Source organism: Neovison vison, chromosome 7, assembly GCF_020171115.1.
Source record: "Neovison vison isolate M4711 chromosome 7, ASM_NN_V1, whole genome shotgun sequence".
Taxonomy (NCBI): domain Eukaryota; kingdom Metazoa; phylum Chordata; class Mammalia; order Carnivora; family Mustelidae; genus Neogale; species Neogale vison.
In genome coordinates this window covers 189,939,014-189,964,958 of record NC_058097.1, presented here as the reverse complement: position 1 = coordinate 189,964,958, position 25,945 = coordinate 189,939,014, and the positions used below count along the sequence as shown (strand labels likewise).

Here is a 25,945-nt window from a genome sequence, read left to right as displayed (position 1 = left end):
CTCCTATAGCATGTGCTCAACAGTATTTATAGGAACAAAACAAAGGCAGAACTTTGGAAAGAGGAAAGGAAGGCAAGAAAAGGATTTGGAAACACTTACCGCCATTTTTGCCCACAGTTCGGAAGCATTTCCAGAAGGCCCGTAAGAATGATGCCCTATTGTGAGGGGTGGCCTGGATGAAGCTGAATTCCCGAAAGAGAATGTGAGTTCCCTGACATACACTGTTAAAACTGCAAAGAGAAAAATCAAGGAATCATCATTAGAGAAAGAGATATGGAAGGCTGGAATCAGAATAAAAAATCAAGACCACATAGAACCATTGCCAAAAAGGAAGAAAATCCTTCTTCTCCAATAAAACTCTGAACTGTAGATTAGACCAAGTCTTTCAGTGAAGAAATCCCTTCATATAACCATATATTTCTGAAAACTCTTGGAGGCCACTTCCTCTGAGTGTTTCCTACCTCCTACATATATGCACTGAGAGAATTTTAATCAGCCACGGGAGCATCTCAGATAGAGTCTTTAACTGGATGTCATTGGCACTTGTATCTTTTTGGAGAATACTTCTTCTACCACATTTGGAATTATGTTTCCTTAAAGATATGATTTCTGTATTCTCTTTGATCTATATCAGCTCCCATAAGAACACAGCTCATGGGGACAGAACTGGATTGTCTGTTCAAGACAATCTGGGGGGTGATGGATACCTTTTTGACAATAACCTCAGAGGCAAAGCCATGTGCCAAAGGATATGAAAGATTTCAAATAGAACATTAAGACAAATAAGAGGAACAAGGGTAAAAAGTGGCCTCTGAGTGAGAGTATGAAGCAAAGCCCCAGAGCCCAAGTGAGTCATTGTTTAAGCTGGGCCGGAGAAGGGGAAAAAATATACTCCATCGCCTTTGGGTTCTTCTGCCAAAGAAATAAAGGCTGTAGAGCCTGGCGTAATCTAAAAATGGAAATTCCACCAAAGAATAGGCAATTATCCAGTAATCATCACAACTAAAGGCAGATTTCAGGTTCCAGAAAACTCCTAAATTCTCTGACAAGTAAATCATGAGTGGAAAATATGTTAATCTTTGTAGAGAAGCAGTCATTAAACTGAAGATGGCAAAACAAGAGAGACAGTGGAAATTCCAAATGCCACTTTTCATTTGCTGACAATTTAAAGTGGGGACAAAACTGAATCTCTGAACGGAACAGGAAAAAAATTTAAGGAGTCATCTGTTCCATTTTCCTTTTCCCTGACCAAGTTCTGAGGGAAACATCTAACCTGTCTTTAACATAGAGTATGTTATCACTTAAGATAAAATTAGCCTCTTCCTGTTAATATTAACAACTGTATGAAAAGGCAAATTACATGCTCCTCTCCCTGTGGAAAACTAGTGTAGAAATCTATTTCTAAGACACTATGAGGAAGCATGAGGAAAACATCTGGTAAAGAATTAGGTTAGAAGAGAAATTTTTTAAAAAGTAATTAAAGTGTTAACTATGCAGTTTGCAGTGTTGTCTTGAGCAAAGGAAAATGAAAAAGAAAGCAAATGAGCTGTTACAGGTAAATGGAGTAGGTCACATTTCTAGCAAATGAAGTCTAAAATGATAACAATCTAGTTTAAATTTATGAAGCTATCTAGCAAAGAATTAGTCCCAAAGTATGCTTCATACCTCCCATGGGAAAAAAGCCGGTGTCTAGGTCATAATCTGGGCTGTAGAGAAACTAATACTAGTGAAATTATATCCTTAGTGTAGCTTTTAAAAAATATATTTTTTAGGGGCACCTGGGTGGTTCAGTGGGTTGAGCGTCTGATTCTTGGTTTCAGCTCAGGTCATGATCTCAGGGTTGTGAAATGGAGTCTAGCGCTGGGCTCCACACTCAGCGGGGAGTCTGCTTGAGATGTTCTCTCTCCCTCTCCTGCCCCACCCCCTCAACTGCTCCCTCAAGTGCTTTCTCTCTCTCCCTCTGCCTAAAAATAAACCTTTAAGATAGATAGGTAGATATGTATATCTTTTTTAAAAAGAGGGAATAATTTATGCACGGAAAAATCTGGCTGAGACTCATTGTATGGATAAGAATTTACAGGGGCACCTGGGTGGTCCAGTGGGTTAAAGCCTCTGCCTTCAGCTCAGGTCATGATCCCAGGGTCCTGGGATCAAGCCCTGCATCTGGCTCTCTGCTCTGCAAGGAGCCTGCTTCCTACTCTCTCTGTCTGCTTACCTGCGATCTCTCTCTCTCAAATAAATAAATAAAATCTTTAAAAAAAAAGAATTTACATAAGAAGTTATAAAATAAGAATTTTAAAATACACACTGATAGGCCAAGGACATATAATATTGACTACAAAAAGATTTATATTTCCAATACTGTCTTTTTTTTAAGATTTTACTAATTTGACAGAGACACAATGAGAGAGGGATCACAAGCAGGGGGAGTCAGAGAGGGAAAAGCAGGCTTCCCACCAAGCAGGGAGCCCAATGTGGGGCACAAACCCAGGACTCTGGAATCACAATCTGAGCCAAAGGTAGACACTTAACGATTGAGCCATCCAGGCACCCCTCCACTACTGTCTTAAGATCATCCCTACCAATGAAATTTAACTGGTCAGTATAGAGATTATTATCACTTTACTTAAAGAGTTAATAGGCGATATAATCAGGAAAAATTCTTTTAGATAAGATTGCTCAAGGGCGCCTGGGTGGCTCAGTGGGTTAAGCCGCTGCCTTCGGCTCAGGTCATGATCTCAGGGTCCTGGGATCGAGTCCCACATCGGGCTCTCTGCTCAGCAGGGAGCCTGCTTCCCTCTCTCTCTCTCTCTCTCTGCCTGCCTCTCTGTCTACTTGTGATCTTTCTCTGTCAAATAAATAAATAAAACCTTTAAAAAAAAAAAAGATTGCTCAAACAAAAAAGCAAAAAATACAATATATTGCTCCAAGCTTTACTGTTTCTCCTTAACCTGAAATAACTATTCCCTACCTTCATCCGTTAAAACTCTATCCAGTTTTTCAGGACCACTTCAAATGCCACATTTTGCATGAAGTTTTTTCTTACTCATGCCCAATTCCCATGATGCCTCACTTATAACTCTCTACTGGCACTTAGAATCTGCTGCCTTTGAAAAAACTTACTGGACTTATATTCCCTACAAGACTGTAAGATCTATGATTTAGTAATTAGGTTGTATTCATCTTGGTCTCCATCACATTATCTAATACTTAGTACATACTACTCCATAAATGCTTTTGGTAGCTGATTTAGAAAGCTTAGAAAGAATAGATAAGTAACACCAGGTTGAAAGTATCAGATTTATATTTGTAATCAGCCACACTGGAAATATTGGAGTCAGTGTTTTTAAACTTTTTAAAAGTCTGAGCTTTGTCCTGATATTATCATTGTAATATTGCAATACCAACTTTGTTTTGGTTAGTATTAGCCTGGCATATCTTTTCCTATGTTTTTAATTTTAATCCTTCTTGGTCATTTTGTTTTAGATATTTCTCTTGTGAATAGTATATAGTTGGATTTTGCTTTTTACCCAGACTTATAGCCTCTGTATTTTAATAAGTGAGTTTTAAGAAAATATATATCTGATTAATTTTTGCCATCTTATTATGTCTTTTCCATGAATTATTTTTCTTTGGATTGTTTTTCTTTTCCTGCTTTCTATTGTGTTAGGGAAGTTTTTTCTTTTCTTTGTTTCTTTCTTTTTTTTAAGATTTTATTTATTTTGAAAGAGAGAGAGAGAGAGCAGGGGGAAGAACAGTGGCAGGGGAGAGAATCTCAAGCAGACTTCACAAAGAGAGCAGAGACCGAGGCGGGGCTTGAACTCAAGACCCTGAGATCATGACCTGAGCTGAAATCAAGAGTCAGACGTCAACTGACTGAGCTACCCAGGTGCCCCAGTTACTTTCCTTTTTAATTATCCCCCCAACCGTTAGATTGGAAGCTATGACAGAATCTATAACTTCTTAGAATTCCTCTTACAATTTCAACATACATATTTAGCTACACAGTTTTCCTTTTTAAATTGTAGTTGACATACAACGTTATATTAGTTTCAGATGAACAGCACAGTGATTTCAACAATTCTCTACTTAACGCATTGCTCGTCACGGTAAGTGTAGTACTACCCTGTCACCATACAGAGTTATTACAGTATTATTGACCATATTCCTTACAGGGTACTTTTCATCCCTGTGACTTACTTTATAACTGGAAGATAGCACCTCTTAATCCCCTTCACCTATTTTGCCCATCCCCATGCCCTCCTCTCTGGCAACCATCAGTTTGTTCTCTGTATTTATGAGTCTGTTTCTGGTCTGTGTATGTCACAAGCACACTATGAAGATGCACACATGAGTTATGTCTTTCCACACTGCCAGCTTTATTCAGTCATTAAAGCAAGGCTAGCATAATTATAAAGCAGGTTCAGGATTCCAAACTCAATGACATTTTACCACATGATTAACTTGGCTTCGTATATGGCACCCAGAGCAAAACACAAGACCTAAGTCACACAAAGAACAAGATAACATGGCGGATAGGAAGAGAACGAAGTCAGTCTGTGGGTGTGCAGTTGAGAAAAGGCCTCAGTCCAGCTGCGGTCAGCTCTTGGAACTTACTGCTTATTCTGTTCAAACAATGGAGGATCTCAGTTCTGTTCAGAGATCAATCAGGTAGAGCCTTCAGCAGTGGCTGCCTTTTTGAAGTGCTCGGACATTGAGGGGCCAGTGTCTGGAGAGTCTACAGTTTGCTGCAAATTCCCTTTTTAAAGGAATTTAATCAGTCTTGAGACCCTTCAGACCTCCTGTGCTTCTCCTAGTTACCAGCTCTGGGGTGTTGTCAGCTGGGCTGGTCTCAGTGATATCTGATAGCTTCAGAACCCTTAAATGCTTGCATCATTGCTTGACATGAGTGACTCCATCTTACTCTCAACAGTGCATATGTGTTTGTTCATTTGTTTTATTTTTTAGATTCCACATTTAATTGAAACCATATGGTATTTGTTTTTCTCTGAGTTACTTCACTTAGCATAGTACCCTATAGGTTCATCCTTGTTGTCAGAAATTTCTGACAAGATTTCCTTCTTTTTTATGGCTGAGTAATATTCCATTGTATACATATACCATACCTTCTTTACCCATTCATCTATTGTTGGACACTTAGGTTGCTTCCATATCTTGGTTACTGTAAATAATGCTACAATAAACATGGATGCATACATTCTTTCAAACTAGTAGCTACACATTTTTTAGAATGTCAAGTCATTTGCTATTTTTATTACTGTCCAAAGCAAGACAAGAACCAAGCACACTTTAAATAATCTATGAGCACTTTTCTCTTCTGATATTATTTTCTAGATTTTGACTTCTATCTTTTAAATTAAGAACTTTTAAAAATATGGTAAAATGCTTATAATACTATTTTAGCCATCATATTTATCCTTTTAAGTACTGGCAGTATGCAATTCAGTGGCTTAAATACATTCACAAAACAGTTAACCATTACTATTATCTATTCACAGAACTTTATCATTAACCCCAACAAAAACCACGTGTATATTAAAAAGTAATGTCCTCTTCCACCTTCCTCCCAGACTTCGGTAACTTCTATTCTACCCTCTGTTTCTATGCATTTGTCTATTCTAGGTACCTCTTATAAGTGGAGCTGTACAAAATTTGCCCTTGTGTGTCTGGCTTCTTTCTTTTTTTTTTATGATCTTATTTATTTATTTGAGAGAGAGAGAGAAAGCACAAGTTGGGGGGAGAAACAGAGGCAGAGAAAGAAGCAGGCTCCCTGCTGAGCAGGGAGCCTGATGTGGGGCTCAATCCCAGGACCCTGAGATCATGACCTGAGCAGAAGGCAGATGTTTAAACAACTGAGCCATCCAGGTGCACCTTTTTCCTACTTTTTTTTTAAAGATTTTATTCATTTATTGGACACAGAGAGAGAGATCACAAGTAGGCAGAGAGGAAGGCAGAGGGGGAGGGGGAAGCAGGATCCCTGCTGGGCACAGAGCCCGATGTGGGCCTCGATCCCAGGACCCTGAGATCATGACCTGAGCCGAAGGCAGAGGCTTTAACCCACTGAGCCACCCAGGCGCCCCACCTTTTTTCTTTTTTAAAAAAGATTTCACTTATTTATTTTAGGGAGAAAGAGAGAGAGAGCAAGCACCCACAAGCAGAGGAAGGGTCAGGGAGGGAGGAAGAGGGAGAAAATCTCAAGCAAACTCCACACTGAGTACAGAGCCCCACATGGAGCTTGATCCTACAACCCTGAGACCATGAACTGAGCTGAAACTAAGAGTGGAAACCCAACCACCTGAGCCATCCAGGCGTCCCTGGCTTATTTCACTAAGTTTTTTGTTGGGCTTATATCAAATTTCATTCCTTTTTAAGGATGAATAATATGTCATTGTACGTATATGCCACATTTGTTTATTCATTCATCTGCTGATGAACACATGGGTTGTTTCTACCTTTTGGCTATTATGACTAATGCTTCTATGGCCATTGGTGCACAAATTTCTCTTCTTCGAACATCCTGCTTTCAATTCTTCTGGGTATATACCCAAAAGTGGAACTGCTGTGTCATATAGTAATTGTATATTTAAACTTTTGAGAAAACACCAAACTATTCCCCAGTGGCTGCCTATTTTATCTTCTCGTAGCAGTGCACAAGAGATCTAATCCTCACCAGTGTTTTTTCTATTTTCTTATTTTTTTTAAATAGCCATGCTAGTAGGTGTGAAGTGGTATCTCATTGTGGTTTTGATTTATATGTACCCAATGAGTAATGATGTGCTGATCATATTTTCATGTACTTATTGGACATGTGTATATTTTCTTGGAGAAAATGTCTATTTAAGGCTCTCACCCATTTACTAATAACTTTTTTGTTGTTGAGTTGTAGCAGTTCATTATATATTCCAGCTGTGAATCCCTTATCAGATATATAATTTGAAAATATCTTCTCTCATTCTGCAGGTTGTCTTCTTGCCTTGATAGTACAGTCTGATGCACAAAAAGTTCTTAATTTTGATGAAGTCCATTTTATCGATTTTTTTCTTTTGTCTCTGTACTTGTGCTTTGATAACCATAAAATCACTGTCAATTATAATGCTATAAAGACATTTGGTTTGTTTCTTCTCAGAGTTTTATACTTTTGGCTCTTAAATGTAGATCTTTGATCCATTTTGAGTTAATTTTAATTTTTAATTTTTTAAGATTTATTTATTTATTTTAGAGCAAGTGAACAGGGTAAGGAGCAGAGAGAGGGGGAGAGAAAAAAATTCCTCAAGCATACTCCTTGCTGAGTGTGGAGCTTGACACAGGGCTTGATCCCAGGACCCTGAGATCCTGACCTGAGCCCAAATCAAGAGCTGACCGCTTAACCAACTGAGTCACCCAGGCGCTCTGAGGTAACTTTTATATAAGGTATAAGATATGGGTTAACTCCCTTCTTCTGCATGTGAATAGCTAGTTTCCCCAGCAACACTTGCTGGAAAGACTTGTTGAATAGTAGTCCTTTCCCCAGTGAACAGCACCCGTGTTGAAAATCAATTGACTATATATACAAGGGTTTGTTTCTGGGTTCTCTAATCTATTCCAATAGTCTATATGTCTTTATGCCAATATATACTGTTTTCAGTATCGTAGTTTCATATTAAGTTTCAAAGTTAGGAAGTTCGAGGGACGCCTGGGTGGCTCCGTCGATTAAACATCTGTCTTGGGCTCAGGTTATGATCCCAGGTCCTGGATCGAGTCCTGCATCTGGCTCCTTGTTCAGAGGGGAGCCTGCTTCTCCCTCAGCCTGCTGCTCTCCCTGCTCACTCTCTGACAAATAAATAAATAAAATCTTAAAACAAAACAAACCCAAAAGTAAAGCATCGTAAAATTTCCACAGTGAAACATATATTTACATTAAGAAGATTAAAAAAAAAAAAAGATTAAATAAAGACCAAATACAGCCTCACAAATTAGTCCAGGTCAAGTTTGCTCCCAAACGAGTTTTCAGAAAGCTCAGCAAAAACAACTTCAGGTTTTCTATGCTTTTTGTGATTTCAAATTGTGAATTTCTGAATATTCACAGACCTGCTGTTTTCACAAAAGCCTGTGGGTGGTAAATGCTCTCAGTTTTCATTTTCTTGAAAATATCTTTATTTACCCTCTGGAGTAATGGTTTAACCAGGTGGGGAAATCTGGGTTGTCATTTATCTTCTCTCAGCACTTCAAAGATACTATTCCATTGTCATCTGGCATCTATCACTGCTGTCGAGAGGCCATCAGTCAAACTCCTGCCATTCCTCATGGAGTTAATCATTCTTACCATTCATATAAGCTATTTTCTTTATCATTAATGTTCTGTGGATTTTACAATGTGTCTATCATGTAGGTATATTTTTATTTAGCTTGCTCAACACTTTAATCTGACTTACGCCTTTTGTCTCAGAGAGTATCTTTTAAAATATTCCTTCACTGCCTCCTCTGTATCCTTTTCTTCTCCATTAGATGTACATTGTAGCCTCTCAGTGTCTTTTCTGGGTCCTTTCATAATTTTCATCTTTTATCTTTGTGTTGTACTTAGTACTATCTTCCAAATTATGAATTCTTTATTCTTTTATGTCTGGTCTAAAGTTTATTCTGTCGAATTTTTTTTTTTAATTTTGTTTATTTATTTGACAAAGAGAGAGAGCACAAGTAGGGGAAGCAACAGGCAGAGGCAGAGGGAGAAGCAGGCTCCCTGCTGAGCCTGGGAGTCTGATGCAGGGCTCAATCCCAGGGCCCTCAGCACTATCCCATTCTCAGCACTATTATTTAACACAGTAATGGAGAACACATAGTAATAGAGAATCAGAGAACACATCGAAATAAAAGGCATCTAAATTGGCAAAGAAGTCAAACTTCCACTATTTGCTGATGACATGATACTCTATATGGAAAATCCAAAAGACCCCACCAAAAAATTGCTGGAATTGATACGTGAATTTGCTGAAGTGGCAGGATACAAAATCAACATACAGAAATCTGTTGCATTTCTACATACAAGTAATAAAGCAGCAGAAAGAGAAATCAAGGAATCAATCCTATTTACAACTGCACCAAAACCCATAAGATACTTGGGAAAAACCTAACCGAAGAAGTAAAAGATCTGTACTCTGAAAAGTATAAAGCATGGATGAAAGAAATTGAAGAGGACATAAAGAAGTGGAAAAACATTCTATGCTCATGGAGTAGAAGAATAAATACTGGGTTCATAAAAAGATTTTATCTATTTATTAGAGAAAGAGGAGGGGAAGGAGCAGATGGGGAAGGAGAAAGAAGGGGAAAGAATTGCAAGCAGATCTTTGCTGAGTGTGGAGCCCAGTGTAGGAGCAGAACCCACCACCCTGAGATCATGACCTGAGTCCAAACCAAGAGTCAGACTCTTAACTGACTGAGCCACCCAGGCGCCCCTGGAAGAACAAATATAAGCAATCTATACATTTAATGTAATCCCTATCAAAATACCAATAGCATTTTTCACAGAGCTAAAACAAACAAATCCTAAAATTTGTATGGAACCACAAAAGATCCTGTATAGCTAAAGCAATCTTGAAAAAGAAAAGCAGGGGTGCCTGGGGTGCTCAGTGGTTAAGCATCTGCCTTTGGCTCAGGTCATAATCCTGGCTTTCTGGGATGGAGCCCCATGTCTGGGTCCCTGCACAGTGGGGAACCTGCTTATCCCTCTCCATCTCCCCCTGCTTGAGTTCCCTTTCTTGCTCCCACTCTCTGTCAAATAAACAAATAAATAAAATCTGTAAGAAAAAAAGAAAAGAAAAGAATAAAGAAAGCAAAGCTGGAGGCATTACAATTCTGGACTTCAAGTTATATGACAAAGCTATAGTGATCAATTCAGTATGGTACTGGCACAAAAATAGATAGCTCAGTGGAGCAGAACAGAAAACCCAGAAATGAACCCACAACTCTCGTCAATTAATCTTTGGCAAAGCAGGGAAGATTAACCAATGGAAAAAGGCAGCCTCTTCAACAAATTGTGTTGGGAAACTGGACAGCAACATGCAGAAGAATGAAATCGGACCACTTTCTTACACCACACACATAAATAAATTCAAAGTGGATTAAAGACCTAAATGTGAGACAGGAAACATTAAAATCCTAGAGGAGAGCACAGGTAGCAACCTCTGACGTCAGCCGTAACAATTTCTTACTAGATATGGTACTTGAGGCAAGGGAAACAAATGCAAAAATAAACAACTGGGACTTCATCAAAATAAAAGGCTTCTGCACAGCAAGGGAAACAATCAACCAAACTAAAGACAACCTACAGAATGGGAGGAGATATTTGCAACTGATATATCTGATAAAGGATTAGTGTCCAAAATATATAAAGAACTTACACAGCTCAACACCCAAAACACAAATAATTCAGTTGTTCTCTTTTTTTAATGATGACCATTCCTTTTATTATGTCCCTGAGGATCTTAAACTTTATTTCAAATTCAACTAAAATAATTAGTCATATTTTCTCTGGAGAAAATTTCTATTTCAATTGTTGGCTCTTTCTTAGCATTACTTGTTCTCACATATTTTGGAATTTCAGCGTGTCGACTCCCCTTAAGTGGGAGGTTATCACTGTCTCCAGTTATTCAATCCCTTACTCTCTACTGGGACAGATCCTAGTCTAGGACCAGATCGGATATTGGGTGAGTTAATGCTCCATTCCTAATGATATTGGGGATATCCCAGAGACTGTCACTGAACCTTGAGTAGCTCAGACTACTCATCCTGGGTTGTAGGGTTGCTTCTTTTCAGAGACCCATGTTTTATATAAGCCATTTTCCAGGTAGCAGTCATAATTAAAAAAAAAAAAAATCTCCTGCCTTTTACTATTCCATAAGAAATGAACTCTCAGTTTCCTGTGCTTGCTTCTGAACCCAGAACACAAGAGGCCTGTGGTTTTAGCCCCATTAGCATTGTGGTTTGTTTGGTTTCTCGCCCATGGATGAATTTACACTGATTTTATAAAATGGCTATGTCCTTTATATTTTCTCTTCAGAAAATTTTATGTATTACCATGTGTCTGTAATGGATAAGAAAGTCAAATCATAAACACTGCTAGCCATTATGACCAGAAATCCAAAACAAATTTTCTACCTGCATAAAAATGCATGTTCTTGCTTTTTCATTGTACTTAACTGAACTAAAAAGTTTTTTAATAGGTATCAATCTTACCTCTAAAATCAAACAAAAATGTTCCTAAAACATTTTAAAGGTCAAACAGATGTATACTATAATGTTTACCCCAAACAGATTTCTCCAAGACCAGTATTCAAATTTCATTGAGTAAGTTCTTCCATTCTTTAAGTTGTTTGGTTTTTACCTCTTGAGATTTCAGTTGTTTTGTATTTCTACATTATTTCAAATTTACAGAAAACTTCAAGAATAGCACAAAGGATTCCTGAATACCCTTCACCTAGATTATTTAAATGCGAGTATTTTGTTACATTTGATCTCACTCAAACTTCTCTAATCTCTCTCTCACACACACATATATATTTACTATTTTTCAGAACTGCTAAAAGAGTAAGTTGTAGACATGATACTCCTTTACCCCTAAATACAGCATATATTTACTAAAAAAATAAGGAATTCTCTTATACGACCAAGGCATAATGATCAAAATCAGAAAATTAAAATTGATACAATATTGTTATCTAATTTACAGGTCTTTTTTTTATTTTTTATTTTTTTGAGAGAGAGAGAGAGAGCACATGCAGATGGGGGAGGGGTGGGGGGGCAGTGCACGCAGCCAATCCTAGGACACTGAGATCATAAGATCATAACTTGAACCAAAACAAGAGTCTGTTACTTAACTGAATGAGCCACATAAGCATCCCTAATCTTTAGGCCTTATGAAGAGTATTTCTAACCCTGTTAAAGTATTTATTTAAAACTGAGAAAAACTGGCCTGATTTTTCTTGAAAAACAAGAATAAAAAGATGACTCCTAGAACCACTGTTATTTATTTGCTTAGTAGGTAAGTATATAGGCTCTATGCCCAATGTGAAGCTTGAGCTCATAGCCCTGAAATCCAGAGTCCCAGGCTCTACCAACTGAGCCAGCCAGGTGCCCCAAACTGACTTCTATGTCGTTTTGACATGTCCACACAATTCTTTGATCACTTCCTTACTTTTTATTTTTTTATTATTTTTATTTTTATTTTATTATTATTTTTTATAAACAGATATTTTTATCCTCAGGGGTACAGGTCTGTGAATCGCCAGGTTTACACACTTCACAGCACTCACCAAAGCACATACCCTCCCCAATGTCCATAACCCCACCCCCCTTCTCCCAAACCCCCTCCCCCCAGCAACCCTCAGTTTGTTTTGTGAGATTAAGAGTCACTTATGGTTTGTCTCCCTCCCAATCCCATCTTGTTTCATTTATTTCCTTACTTTTTGATTGAAAAATATGTTCCAGGCTCATCTTGTTCTTTCCCTACCCAATCCTACAGCCAGCCATTTCTCCAAGAAGACCAAGTTGCTTTTATTAGAGGACTGTTTTTGTTTTTTTTTTAAGATTTTATTTATTTATTTGACAGAGAGAGAGAGACAGCAAGAGCAGGAACACAAGCAGTGGTAGTGGGAGAAGGGAAAGCAGACTTCCTGCCGAGCAGGGAGCCCAATGCAGGGCTTGATCCAATGACTCGGGGATCAGGACCCAAGCTGAAGGCAGATGCCTAATGACTGAGTCACCCAGGCACCCCAGTTAGAGGACTGTTTAAAAACCTAGGTGAGGGGCGCCTGGGTGGCTCAGTGGTTTAAGCCTCTGCCTTCTGCTCAGGTCATGATCTCAGGGTCCTGGGATCGAGCCCCACATCGGGCTCTCTGCTCGGCGGGGAGCCTGCTTCCCCCTCTCTCTCTGCCTGCCTCTCTGCCTACTTGTGATCTCTCTGTCTATCAAATAAATAAATAAAAATCTTTAAAAAAAAAAAACAAAAAAACCTAGGTGAATGCTAGATGTGCTCCAAATGTGTCATTGCTTCTAGGCTCTCTCAGAGTCAGGGTAAAGACAAAGGAAGATTTATGTATACACACTCTGCATGTGTGCATACACACACATACACACACCTAGATTCATTTCTATACATCTAGATATCTACATATATTAAAATCCATGAGAACATTGGTTCAATTCCAGTGTTACACAGGGTACATTCTAGTCTTTCCCCTTTTTACATCTGAAACTTCCTAATTCTCTAGCTGGTGCGATTGGGGAGTCAGTGTTTAACAAGTACAATTTCAGTTTGAGAAGATGAAGAAGTTCTGGACAGATGATGGTGATAGATGCAGAAAAGTGTTAGCGTACTTGATGCCACAGAACTGTACGCTTAAAAATAATTGAAATGGTTATTTTGTTATGTATATTTTGTTGTGTATATTTTATCATAATAAATTTACCAGAAATAAATGAAGATATTGGTGTCAAACACTTCGTATGTATATTTATAGGATTGTCTGAAGAATGAGTGGTTGGAAAGTATAACTAAAATATTTTTTTAGAATGATTCTGAAGTAAGAATGACTATGGCTTTGCTACTGGAAGAATGGACCAAAGACAGCAGCAGTGGCATCACTTAGAAGCCTGTTAGAAACCAGAATCTCAGCCCCATCTCAGACCTACTGAATCTGATTCGGCATTTTAACAAGACTCCGGGTGGTTCACACGCACCTTGAAGTTCAAGCAGCACTCCTCTGGGACAGATTCTGCCACTTCCTACTTTTGTGACTTTGGGCCAGGTTCTTAACCATTATGTGCCTCAGTTATTTTATCTACAAGATTGTGATAACAGGAATGAAAGTTGCCAAAGATGATTAAAATGTGATGATAATGCATGTTGTATAATGCCTGGCACATTCAAGGACTATCAGCTATTATTATTTCTTTGCCCAGTAGAAATCTGTGATGGTTGGTTTCAGGGGCTTTTCTAAGAATAGGAGACATAGGAAGTCGGTATTTTCCAGAGATGGTGCTTGGCTTTAGGAGATTACGGGGAAAAGGATACATGGGAGATAATACTTTGGGCCAAGTATGAAGAAGACCCAATAGCGTAGAGTGAAGGTGTCACATTCAGTCACAACGGGGTAATGTTCTTCTTGTTAAGGTATGGTAGGACCAGACAAAGGTTATTTACAAAATATAAATGGAATGGAAGCAGCTTTTGATGAGACAATGCCCTATTTTTAAGATATTTTGAAACCCAAGTGGTCTGTTTTTCACATGTCTGAAATCCTGCGTGAGACAGAACCTTTCAGCTGAAAGAGCACTTACATTTGACTTACACGGTCAAGGACCAGACAGGCTGGGGGAGGGAGGTGGCCAAGTGTGAAGCACCGACTAGGTGGGGAGATGAAAGGACGGCTACACGGGCCCCGAGAATTGCTAGCACTTGGGCCACGGCTCTCTGAAGATGCTGCTGAGTTCCTAACCTAATTTCTCTGGCAGGAGATCTTTCCTTGTCCCGGAAAAGACTTTTGGAGACAGAGAGGATTAAAAAAAATAATATTGTTAAGAAGTGAGGTTGCTGGGCTTGCACTTTACTAGCCGGAATCCCTTTATCTTTCTTGAGAGCCCCCCAGATCTCTTTTATTCTAGGTCAGTAATTTAACACTCTCAACTCTCAATTCAAAGCCTGTAATGACCTTGCTGTGCTGAATTATTAGCCCAGGATATAGAAAGAGAGAGAGAGAGGGAGGGAAAAAAAAAAAAAAAAAAACCTAAAAACAACAGAGGCCTTTTGATCAGAGCACCAAACTGCAGTTCGCTGTAACTCAAGCTGCCCATTCTTATATGGCAAGAATTAAGGACTCCCCCTGCCAGGCAGGACCCTATTAAAAGACAATAGCTGTTTGAAAAGGGTAAGCAAGTTGATATGGATATAATAGGCCACATATGGGGGCCCCTTTCTACTCTGAAATAAAGCTCCTTCTTAAGAGTTGTGAGCTGGGAAATCCAGCATTCAGTAAGGCAGGAGGAGGAGGTACAATAGAAGAGCGTGAGTGGGTAGCCATGCAGAAATGCTTGAAGGTGCTTCGGGGAAAAGGGAGGAGGGCTTTGGGGAGCCCGCAGAGATGAGCATCGATCACTGAGGAGAGAGGCTTTCAGAAAGGCCAGGTGCTCTTTGGTCCCCAAGAGGTTTTTAGGCCAGTGATGACAAAGATTTGGCTGGAACCAAAATAGTGGTTAGTTTCTCTAATGGGTTAACAACAATGACAGCAAAACAAGCAGGAACATAGTAAGCTCTTGCCAGAAATGATGCAGCTGGCAAAAAGTAATCCTTTCTGCCTTGTTTTATACAATCTAACATGTCAACATCCTAAACTGATGAATACCATCTAGTGCCACTACATGTTCTTATTACCTTTAGGATGGGATTAAAAAAAAAAAAAAGGCTCTGTAGAACAGAGACAGTGGACCCCAAAGAAACTGCCTCTTGCCTACAAATGATACCCCTTCTCAGATACAGAGAGGTAACCACAGGACACAGGACTTCTTACTCTATTAGCTAATCTATGTTTGCTTATCTATCACCTAAACAATCTGCTCACTAGCAGATGATGCTTTTGGAGGATCCTAATCCACAAAAGAATTTCCCAAACACTGTTTTAACCACTTCTAAGATCTTGTTAGTATGTTACAAAACAAGGAATGATTTAAAGTCACTCGAAGTATTTAAACACATTAATCTAGTTATCTCTAACTGAATTCTGAATTCCCAAATCCCTAAGCAAAAATATCAGAGATATTTTTCTTTCCTCTACCACCCTTTGCTAACTGCCAAATGAACAGCTCTCCAGTTCCCATCCACTGCAATTAATGGGCTAGCTTGATGGAATTTACAACTAAAGAAAAAACACAAGGGATCTCTCTCTAACACTCTTGTTCCACTGAATGGTCAACAGAGCACTAAACTGATCTTTAGCAAATTAAAGGGGTTTGCTGATTAAAGAGAAGGTCTGGATTCCTAGGAAAAGAAATCTTGCATCACCACTCAGCTTCAGACCCCAAAAGAAACATATTATTTTTACAAAAGTCATTAGAGATAATTGTTTCCATAAAATATTGCAATTTTAAATGACTGTCCAGAATGTAGATTCCGTCATTTAAGAAGGAGTCATCATATAGGAAAGGAAGGATGAATAGTGGAGAGCACCAAACACTAAGCTGATTCCCCAACTCATGTCTTAGCATATGGTAACCATATTTTCGGAAGTCCACACTGGGACACACAGTCTAAAAAGTTTTTATCTGATGTGTGGGCCACTTACAGGTGTAAGAAAGAGCTTAAAGATTCTCTATATATCAGTGTAATGACTGGGTAGGTATGTTTAGATGCCACATCGATTGATAAATATTAAATGTCAATTATGTTATAGATCTCAAAGGATATACAGCCGATGTAATCTGAAAAATAAAAATTATGCAGAACAGCATGTGTGGTATGATACAATTTATACAAAACTATGTATCTATGGGTATATATGTAAGTAGACAAGAGGTTTGAACAGAGAAAATGGAGGGGAAAATATTGGAGAAAATTTCTCGGAATGGAAAGGCATGAGTCCTCAGATTAAAAGTCTAGCACAATGAATGAATATATGTGCACACCAAGGCACACACCATGGGGGCATGGCAAGGTCATTTTGTAGAAGATCATGTAGGATAGGAGATATTGGTACAGCTATCTTTGGGAAATAGAATCACCCACAGTTGCCCTCCGGCCACAACAATTTATATTCTTTACAAATGCAAAATACACTCCCCACCGAAACCCCCAAAGTCTAATTCCATTTTAGCATCAACATAAACTCTAAATCTTGACATAAATCAATTCCAGGTAGAGATGAAGTGCCTCCAGTGCAATTTTTTGGGTACAGCTCCGTATAATTCCTCATTCTAAACGCCTGTAAACTAAAGAGACAAGTTATATGCTCCCACACACCCAGTATGTACAAGGGTAATACAGTGATAGGATAACCACAATAAACTTCCAACCAAAAAGAGGGAGAATGAGAGGCAATATAGCAACTGTTGGTCCGTTGCAATTCTGAAATCCACCCACCTACATGTCTCATTTTCATGATTTGAGCCTAGTACCTCTCCCTGATAATGACTTCCCATGACTTCTGACTCTGTACTCTGGGCTTTCGGTTTCATTCTTCTGAATCATACTTATATTTCCATAAATCATAGTCTCAGTTTGCAGCTGAATAGCTTTCTCAGCTTGCTTCCTGCCCATAGAAGTCTAGGGGCCACTTTTAATTTTACATTATTTATGTCTTCTTTAGCCCAAGTTAGTGGGGCTTCCACAAATATAATTCTCTTAAAAATGATGTTGAGGGAGAGGGTGGTTGGGTTATGGACACTGGGAGGGTATGTGCTACGGTGAGTGCTGTGAAGTATGTAAGCCTGACGATTCACAGACCTGTACCCCTGGAGCTAATAATACATTATATGTTTACCAAAAAACCCACCAAAAACCAAAACAAAAAACTGGGGGGAAGGGATGCTGAGGTTTTTCTATTAACTTTATTGGGGTTTACTCCATTGGACAAAAGCTTTACCCACAAACCTCTTTGAGACTGGCGCTTCCCTATCTGGGTTCCCTATGCGCCTGCTGCTCTTAGATCCTTAGGTCTCTAGTACATCTGAAAGAATGTATGAGGGGGGAAAGAAAAGAAGAAGAAGAAGAAGGTGAAGTCCATAAGGCTCCACCCAGAAATCTTGCTGAGATTTTTAACAAAGGGTTCATCTTTACCCTTGGACCACATTTCTTTGCCAGCACTCTAGATTTGATCTTTATCCTGAAGCACTTCCTTACTTTGAATACTTTCTGCTGGTTGGAAAGACTGTCCTGAGCTCTCTGTATTACCTCTAAATTCCACCTGAAAACAAAATAGTTCATTCTTTAGTTCATCTCTCTCACATTTTACTGTAGGTAATTAGAAAAAGATAACCAGCCCAGAAATCTCCACAGGTAGGATCTTCATACTCACTATGTAGATTTCCTATTTTTCACATTACCATAAATGATAGTATTGCCAAACTTTCTGTCATTACATAATAAGGGTCCTCTTACCTCCAACTAACATTTTCCTCACTCTCTTTTAAGCCTTCACTGATCTCCCTGAAGCCCATCAGACTTCCACTGTCAGGCTTTTCAAAGTCCTTCTGGTTTCCACCTGTTGACTGGTCTTAAAGCTAATGACATGTTTTAGGTTTTTTGTTACTGCACCCCTTCACTCCCAGTAACAAATTTTGTTCCAATCATCTGTTGCTGCATAACAAATCATACTAAACTTAATGGCATAAAAAATAACAATTTGATTATGCTCAAGGATTGAGTATATCGGGAGTTATACAGAGCACAATACAGATGGCTTGTTTCTAATCCATGATGTCTGGACCTGAATTGAGAAGACTTGACTGGTGGGGGCTGACTCAAATAGTTGGGGACAGAATTATCTGGAATCTTCTTCCCTCACATGTTGGACACTTAGGTTTGAAAACCAAATTTGTGGTTGGGCTTCTTGGCAACTGGTTAGTAAAAAAGAGTCTCCTGAGAGGCAATGTCTGAAAAGTAAGTTCCCAGAGACCAAGACACAGTGTTGGGAACTGTAGGTGGCTCAGTTGGCTAAGCATCCAACTCTTGATTTTGGCTCAGGTCATGATCTCAGGGTTGTGAAATTCAGCCCACATCGGGCTCTGTGCTGGGTGTGGAGCCTGCTTGAGATTCTCTCTCTCTCCTTTTGCCCCTCCCCCTCCTTACATTTCTCCCACCCCCTCTCACTCTCCCTTTTTGGAAAAAGAAAGAAAGGAAGGAAGGAAGAAAGAAAGAAAAAAGTTCACATAGTATTACTTCTATTAAATTCATATTCAAGGGGAAAGGACATAGACTTTACTTCTCAAAGGAAAGAGTGTCAAAGAGTATGAGGTCTTGTTTTTAAATGAGTACATCAAAAACAAGGATGAGAGAAAGTCCAGAATGCTACTATAAAGCAGGCATAGGGATAAAATAATACAGATAAAGCAGGTCAGAAAATTCTAGGAGGGACTTCTTTAAGAAGATAAAACTGAGAGAATTAATCTGTACAAAAAAATATCATTGTACTTGCTTCAGAGTCCTGGCAGTTAACTGATAATATATTTAAGAAGGGTAGCTGAGGAAAACTGTAAAAAGAGAATATTTACAAAGATCTGGAAAAGGTTAAGAGAAAGTGGGTTACCCAGAAACTAACAACAGTTAAGATCTGGTGTGATCCCAGGCCTTAAGACACAAGTGGAGGGAGTGGCTTCTTGAATATAGGAAGAGTAGAGACCATCTAACCTAAGCTGTCAACTTCAGTAGAGGAACAGAGACAACTTCAACCCAACTGATAGGGAGAGACTAAATACCCCCAAGCTCACCCGGTCTCCTCCTGCCCTTCAGTCTCCCACTTTAACCCAATTGGGAAGCCACAGGGCAAGAGAATCTATGGATTAAAGTCTGTACAGATCAGCCCTCCAGTATAATGTGGAGAGTGGATGTGCAGGGGCAAATGGAAAATAAATAGCAAGTACCAGAAAGGCAATTTATTCAGTTGGGTAGAGTTTGGAGATAAATTAGTGATAAGTTTATAAAAATTAACCAAACAAGAAGAAAAGAGGTAGTCTCAGGGGTGAGAAGATTGTGCAACTTTGTTCAAGTGTCAATAGTGTTTATATAGTTATAAATAGTAAATATTGATATAACCAAATAGAATATTGATATAACCAAAATATTTATATATAATATTAAGAATGTATATATATAATTATATTACATATATATAATTAAGATTTTATATATATGTATATATATTTATCATGAGGTTGGAGAGTAAATAGAATTACATATGCATGATAATTGTGTTAAAGAGAAATAGATTCACACTTCACACAGTGGGAAGTCAAGAGATAATGCCTGATTTTGAAAAAAAATGAAGTAGCAATGTAAGTAATTTAGAGATACAGAAATAAATGTCAAACAAGTTACTCAAGTTGAAAGTGGTTACCTCTAAGGAATGGGAAACTAAATTAGGAGTAGGGGTAATGCCTTTTTCTTTCTTTCTTTTTTTTTTTTTTTAAAGATTTTATTTATTTATTTGACAGAGAGAAATCACAAGTAGACGGAGAGGCAGGCAGAGAGAGAGAGAGGGAAGCAGGCTCCCTGCTGAGCAGAGAGCCCAATGCGGGACTCGATCCCAGGACCCTGAGATCATGACCTGAGCCGAAGGCAGTGGCTTAACCCACTGAGCCACTCAGGCGCCCCTCTTTCTTTCTTTTTTTTTAACAATATTACAGAACTATTTTATTCTTTACACTGTAAGCACATATAACCTTAATTTAAATAAATAAATAAATTAGATAAAGACTATCCAGCTTAGAGGGCCATCTGTTCTGTGACACCCTTCCTCATCCCTCAAGCTTAATTAAGATATTCTTCCTCCCGACATTCTTAACACCTTGAGCCTCTAGTTAGCTCGTATCACAAGTTGTTTAATTATTGACTTACTTGACTGCGAGTACACTCAAGGTAGAGACCATGCTTTCTTAATCACTGTTTCTCCAGCAGCTGTCATAAACCCTGGCATAGATGGCTATGTAAGAAGTATTTCCTTAATTAAATAATCTTAGTCGATGGCACCAATACCATACCAGGTGTATAGAGTAGAAAACTTCCATGACCAAACTCTCCTTGTAACCCCTCACTTACATATTGCCCTGAGCTCTATTACCTCATGCTACAGACTGAATGGTTGTGTCTCGAAATTTCAAGTCCCATACTGAAACCTAATCCTCAATGGGATGGTATTTGGGGTGGGGCCTCTGGGAGGTGATTAAGTCATAGATCGGAGCCCTCATGAATGGGATTCTTGCCATTATGAAAGAGGCCCAGGAAAGGTCTCTTGGCCCTTCTGCTGTGTGAGTATACAGAGAAAGGAAGGCCATCTATGAACCAGAAAGTGGGCTCTTCACAGACAAGGAGTCTGCCAAAGCCTTGATCTTGGACTCCCAGCCTCCAGAACTGTGAGAAATAAATTTCTGTTATTTATAAGTCACTTAGTCCATGACAGGTTGTTACAGGAGGTCGAATGGACTAAAGCATGGACCATAGACCTTTTGTCATTCGTTGAAGACACAAAACCTCTGTGCCCTCGCTCATGCTGTTCCCTTGGCTAAAAATGTCCTACTTGTTCAGTTCCCATTCTATACTATTCATCTAAGGACCACTTGAAATACTATTTCTTTCATGAAGTTTTACTTAAAATTCATAGAGTAAATCCCTCCTTTCGCTTATCCTAAAACATGTTGCCTGAAATTCTACTTGGCATGTATTTAGTAGAATCCTAATAGTTATGCTTATGTCTGATTTTCCCCTTGAGTTCATAAGTTCCTTGAGTTCAACTGGTTTACTCATCTTGCACCCGTCACTAGCATGGTATCCAACATATAGTAGGTCTACACTAAAGAACAACAGTGTTTTTCTGGTATGAAACTGCCATTATTTTTCCTCCCATAAGAATGATAGTGAATTCCTCGAGGATCATATCTGGCACACAGATTGGCACATAGTAGGTACTTAATAAGCAATTAACAAATTTTAAAAATTAAAAGAAGACCAGGCATTTCTTAGCGTTTACAAGGTGCTGTCTTTCATTTTTTTGTCTTTCTTCTTATTTCAACATAAATGAGCCTTCCACAAACTGGCCCTATCTTAATTATACATTTATAAATTATACATTTCTTGTTTGTTGCCTTTCAACATGTACTAGTCCTCCACAAGTCAAGTTAGACCCTTTCGTGACCTCTTCCTGTGTATGATATTTTCTACTCATGCTAATACAATTACATTCCTCCAAAACAAAAGTTCCAAAATAACTTCCTCTTTCAATAAAGATAGAGTAGGTAATTTAGACTAAACTTTCTGGCTTGAGAAAAAGTAGATGAATTATTAAAAGCATCTGTTTGAAGTATCAGAGAGCCACTGAGGCAAATGAAGAATGACAAGGGCAAGTTTTGAAAGGAGAATAAAACCCAAAGAGGTCAGCCTAGCATTTGGTGCCACTTTTCCCCATAAAAAGGAATTCTAAATGGAAGAGTCCATGGATTGAATTCAAAGGATCCACAAATTTGTATAGGGAAAAAATTTACATCTTTAGCTTTACAAACCATTAACTGGAATTTATCATTTCCTTCAGTTATGAATATAAACATAGTAGAATTAGCAGTACATGTGATTTTTGTTGGTAACAGAAACATCAGATATTTTCATATAACCCTAAAGTTGTCCCAAATATCTCACAGTATCGTTTGTACTCATCACCATTTCAAAAATAAGATATTATTACACTCACTAGTCGTTTCAGGGGCTTCTGCCAGTCCTGAAAGAGACAGTTGATAGACTGAACAGGTAATAGTTTTGAATTAATGTTAAGTTCCTGAATTTTCAAATGACTCTTGATGCTTGGTGGTCAAAAAACTGGAGCTCAGGACCCACCCAAGCTGGATAAAGGGACTGTGGTGTATCCTTAAGGCTCTGCTTGGCACCCTAAAAGACATACCTAGAAACAGATCAGCCCTCCCTGATACTTACACCTAGCTTCAAATTATTTCAAGCTCTAATTGAATTGAGGTAATCCGGGATTGCTCGTGCTCAGGCCATCTGCCAGAAGCAAATGTAAATCCTCTCTGAAGAAAAATAATAGCATTCTAGGCTTTATACTATCTCTATAGTTTTTCATATACAATGTACAACACTCAGAGCTAAGGAGAAAAAAGCATACTATAATTTAAGACAATGGAATAAAGAGCCAAGAGACAGAATAGAAAATAGACAGATACAGACACATACCCATAAGGAATCCAGATTTTGAATTATGGACTTTTAAATAATCTTGTTTTACTATGTTCAAGAAAACGAAGAATGAGAATTAGTAAAGAATCATTAAAAAAAACCCTGAATGGTAATTCTTGAACTAAAAAATGCAATAATTGTGGGACACCTGGTTAGCCAGTCAGTATAACATGTAACTCTTGATCTCAGGGTTGTGAGTTTGAGCCCCACATTGGGTGCAAAGATTACTTAAAAATAAAATCTTTTAATTAAAAAAATACAATATGTGAATGGGATGCCTGGGTGGCACAGATGGTTAAGTGTCCGATTCTTGGTTTTAGCTCAGGTTGTGATGTCAGCGTCATGAGATCAAGCCCTATGTTAGGTTCCATGCTCATTGTGGAGTCTACTTGAGGCTCTCTCTCTCTCTCCCTCTCCTGCTTCTGCTTTCTCTCTCTCTCTCAAATAAATAAGTAAATCCTTTAAAAAAAGTAAAATAATTAGAAAAGCTATATATGATTCCAACTATATAAAAGCTATGTATGATTCCAACTATATAACATCTAGAAAAGGCAAAACTATGAAGACAGTAAAAAGAACAGTGGTTGCTAGGAATTGGTTGGGAAGAAGGGGTAAACAGTAAGAACACAGATAATTTTTAGAGCAATGAAAATACTCCATATGATAGCACAATGATGGTTATATCATTAGATATCTATCTAAACCCATAGAATATAAAATACCAAGTGAATACTAAGGTAAACTATGAACTTTGGGTGATGATGATATGTCAACGTAGGTTCATCAGTTGTAACCAAATATACCAAATATAGGGAATGCTGGTAATGATAATAAAAATAACTGTTGCCTTTGAATTCTGGCAGCATGAGATACATAGGAAATCTCTACCTTCTTAATTTTGCTCTCAACCTAAACCTACTCTTAAAACAAAAGTCTTTATAAAACAAAACAAAAGGCATATTTAAGCTATATAAAAATTTCATAATAAACTATAGAAGAAAGCAAAGTTAATTAAAATCTTCTTTGCTCCTGGAAATAAAAAAGAAAAATAAAGGTACACTATGGGAGGCAAGACTAAGAGAAACATGAGACACACTAGTAAACAAATCTTAAGGTTTTTCGAACTCACTTTCAACATTCATGGTTTCCCTAGCTTGCAACTTCTTTTTTTTTTTCTCCTTTATATTTAAAACAGACAGACTGGGGTGACTGGGTGGCTCAGTTGTTAAGTGTCTCCCTTCGGCTCAGGTTATGATCCCAGGGACATGGGATCAAGCCCTGCATTGGGCCACCTGCTCAGTGGGAAGCCTGTTTCTCTCTCTCCTACTCTCCCTGCTTGTGTTCCCTCTCTTTTCTGTCCTTCTCTCTGTAAAATAAATAAAATCTTTTAAAAATAAAATAAAATAAAAAATAAAACAGATTAAAAGTGTCATGGTAAGATAAAAAAAACACAAAAACAAAAATAAGACAATAATTGGAATTAAGAACTCAGTACATGGGTTTAACAGCAAATTACACAAAATGAAAGAGAATTAATGCACTGCAAATAGGTCAGAAAAAATATCTAGAAGAAAGCACATAAGATAAAAATGATGAAGAATGCAGAAAAGTACATAAGAGAGGATACCATGAAAAAGTCTAAAGTTTGTGTAACTGGAATCCCAGGAGTAAAGACAGTGAAACAGAAGCAAGTCTGAAAAGCTAAAGATTAAGAACTTTCAAAACTGATAAAAGACATCAAGTTACAGGTTCAAGAAGTACCAAGAACATGAAGGAGTTTAAATATAAAGAAAAACAAACCTAGATACATTATAGTAAAACTACCAAAAACCAAAGACCAATGAAAAATATCCAAAAAGTAGCCAGAGACAAGAACAGATTATTTTTCGAAGGTGTAAGAATGACAGATAGCTGACTTCTCAACAGAAACTGTGGAAACCAGAAGAAAATGGAACAGTGTTTTCAAAGCACTAAAAGACAGTAGCTGCCAACCTAGAACTTATACCAGAAAAACCTACCCTTCAAAAATGCAGGTGAAATTCCGATAATGTCTCTAGGTAGATAATAGTTTTCAATTAGCTGATTTTCATAATTATACTATGGTTTTAGGAGATGCTAGCATTAGTAGAAGTTGGGTGAAAGACAAATGGAGACTATGTGGTTTTGTTGTTCTTGTTCTTGTTCTTGTTCTTGTTTTTTTTTTTTTTAAAGTAGGCTCCACACCCAGCATTGGGCTCCAACTCACAACCCTGATATCAAGATGAGAGCTGAGATCAAGAGTGAGACACTTAACTGACTGAGCCACGCAGGCACCCCTATGCTATTTTTACCACCTTTTTTGTAAGTCTAAAATTATTACAAGAGGGGAAAAAAGGTAAAATACTGTTTCAGAATGAAAGCTAATGTCAGAATGGAAACTCCACAAAAGTTGGGATTTCTTGTCTGTTTTGTCATTGCTGTATACCCCCTAGTGTCTAGAACACTAACACAAAGACATTCGGTAAATATTTTTTCGAATGTACCAACAACAGTCATAGTAGCTATCACTTATTCAACACTTAGTATATCTCAGGTAGAGTATCAAGCACTTTACATTCACTATCCTTCCAACAATCATGGCACATGGAATTTTACATTTTATATGTGAGTCTCCCTATTTTTATAGATGAGGCTAAGTAACCTGCTTAATTAAGATCACATATAGTAAGTGGCAGCCTTCAAACATAGATTTGACTTCAGAGTCTGTGTCGTTAACCACTGTGCTATAATACTTTTGTGTCACATAAAAAGATTTTTTCTCATTCACTTATTCAAATTCTCTTCATCTTTCCAGGTTGTATTAGTCCATGTTCTCCAGAAAAACAGAAGCAGTAGTATATGCGCACATACAGTTGACCCTTGAACAACAGAGGTATGAACTGCTCAAGTCGACTTATATACAGATTTTTTACAGTATAGTCCTATAAAAGTACGTACTCTTCCTTATGCTTTTCTTGAAACATTTTCGTT

General features: G+C 38.1%; 1 protein-coding gene across 1 annotated transcript in view; it reads right to left on the bottom strand.

Moving 5' to 3' along the window:
* C7H11orf49 (chromosome 7 C11orf49 homolog) overlaps positions 1 to 25,945 on the bottom strand; it is a 188,494-nt gene that overhangs the window by 104,749 nt on the left and 57,800 nt on the right. The window contains exon 3 of the mRNA XM_044259211.1: positions 100 to 230. Coding sequence (XP_044115146.1) covers positions 100 to 230 — 131 coding nt within the window. The remainder of the gene's footprint in view (positions 1 to 99; positions 231 to 25,945) is intronic.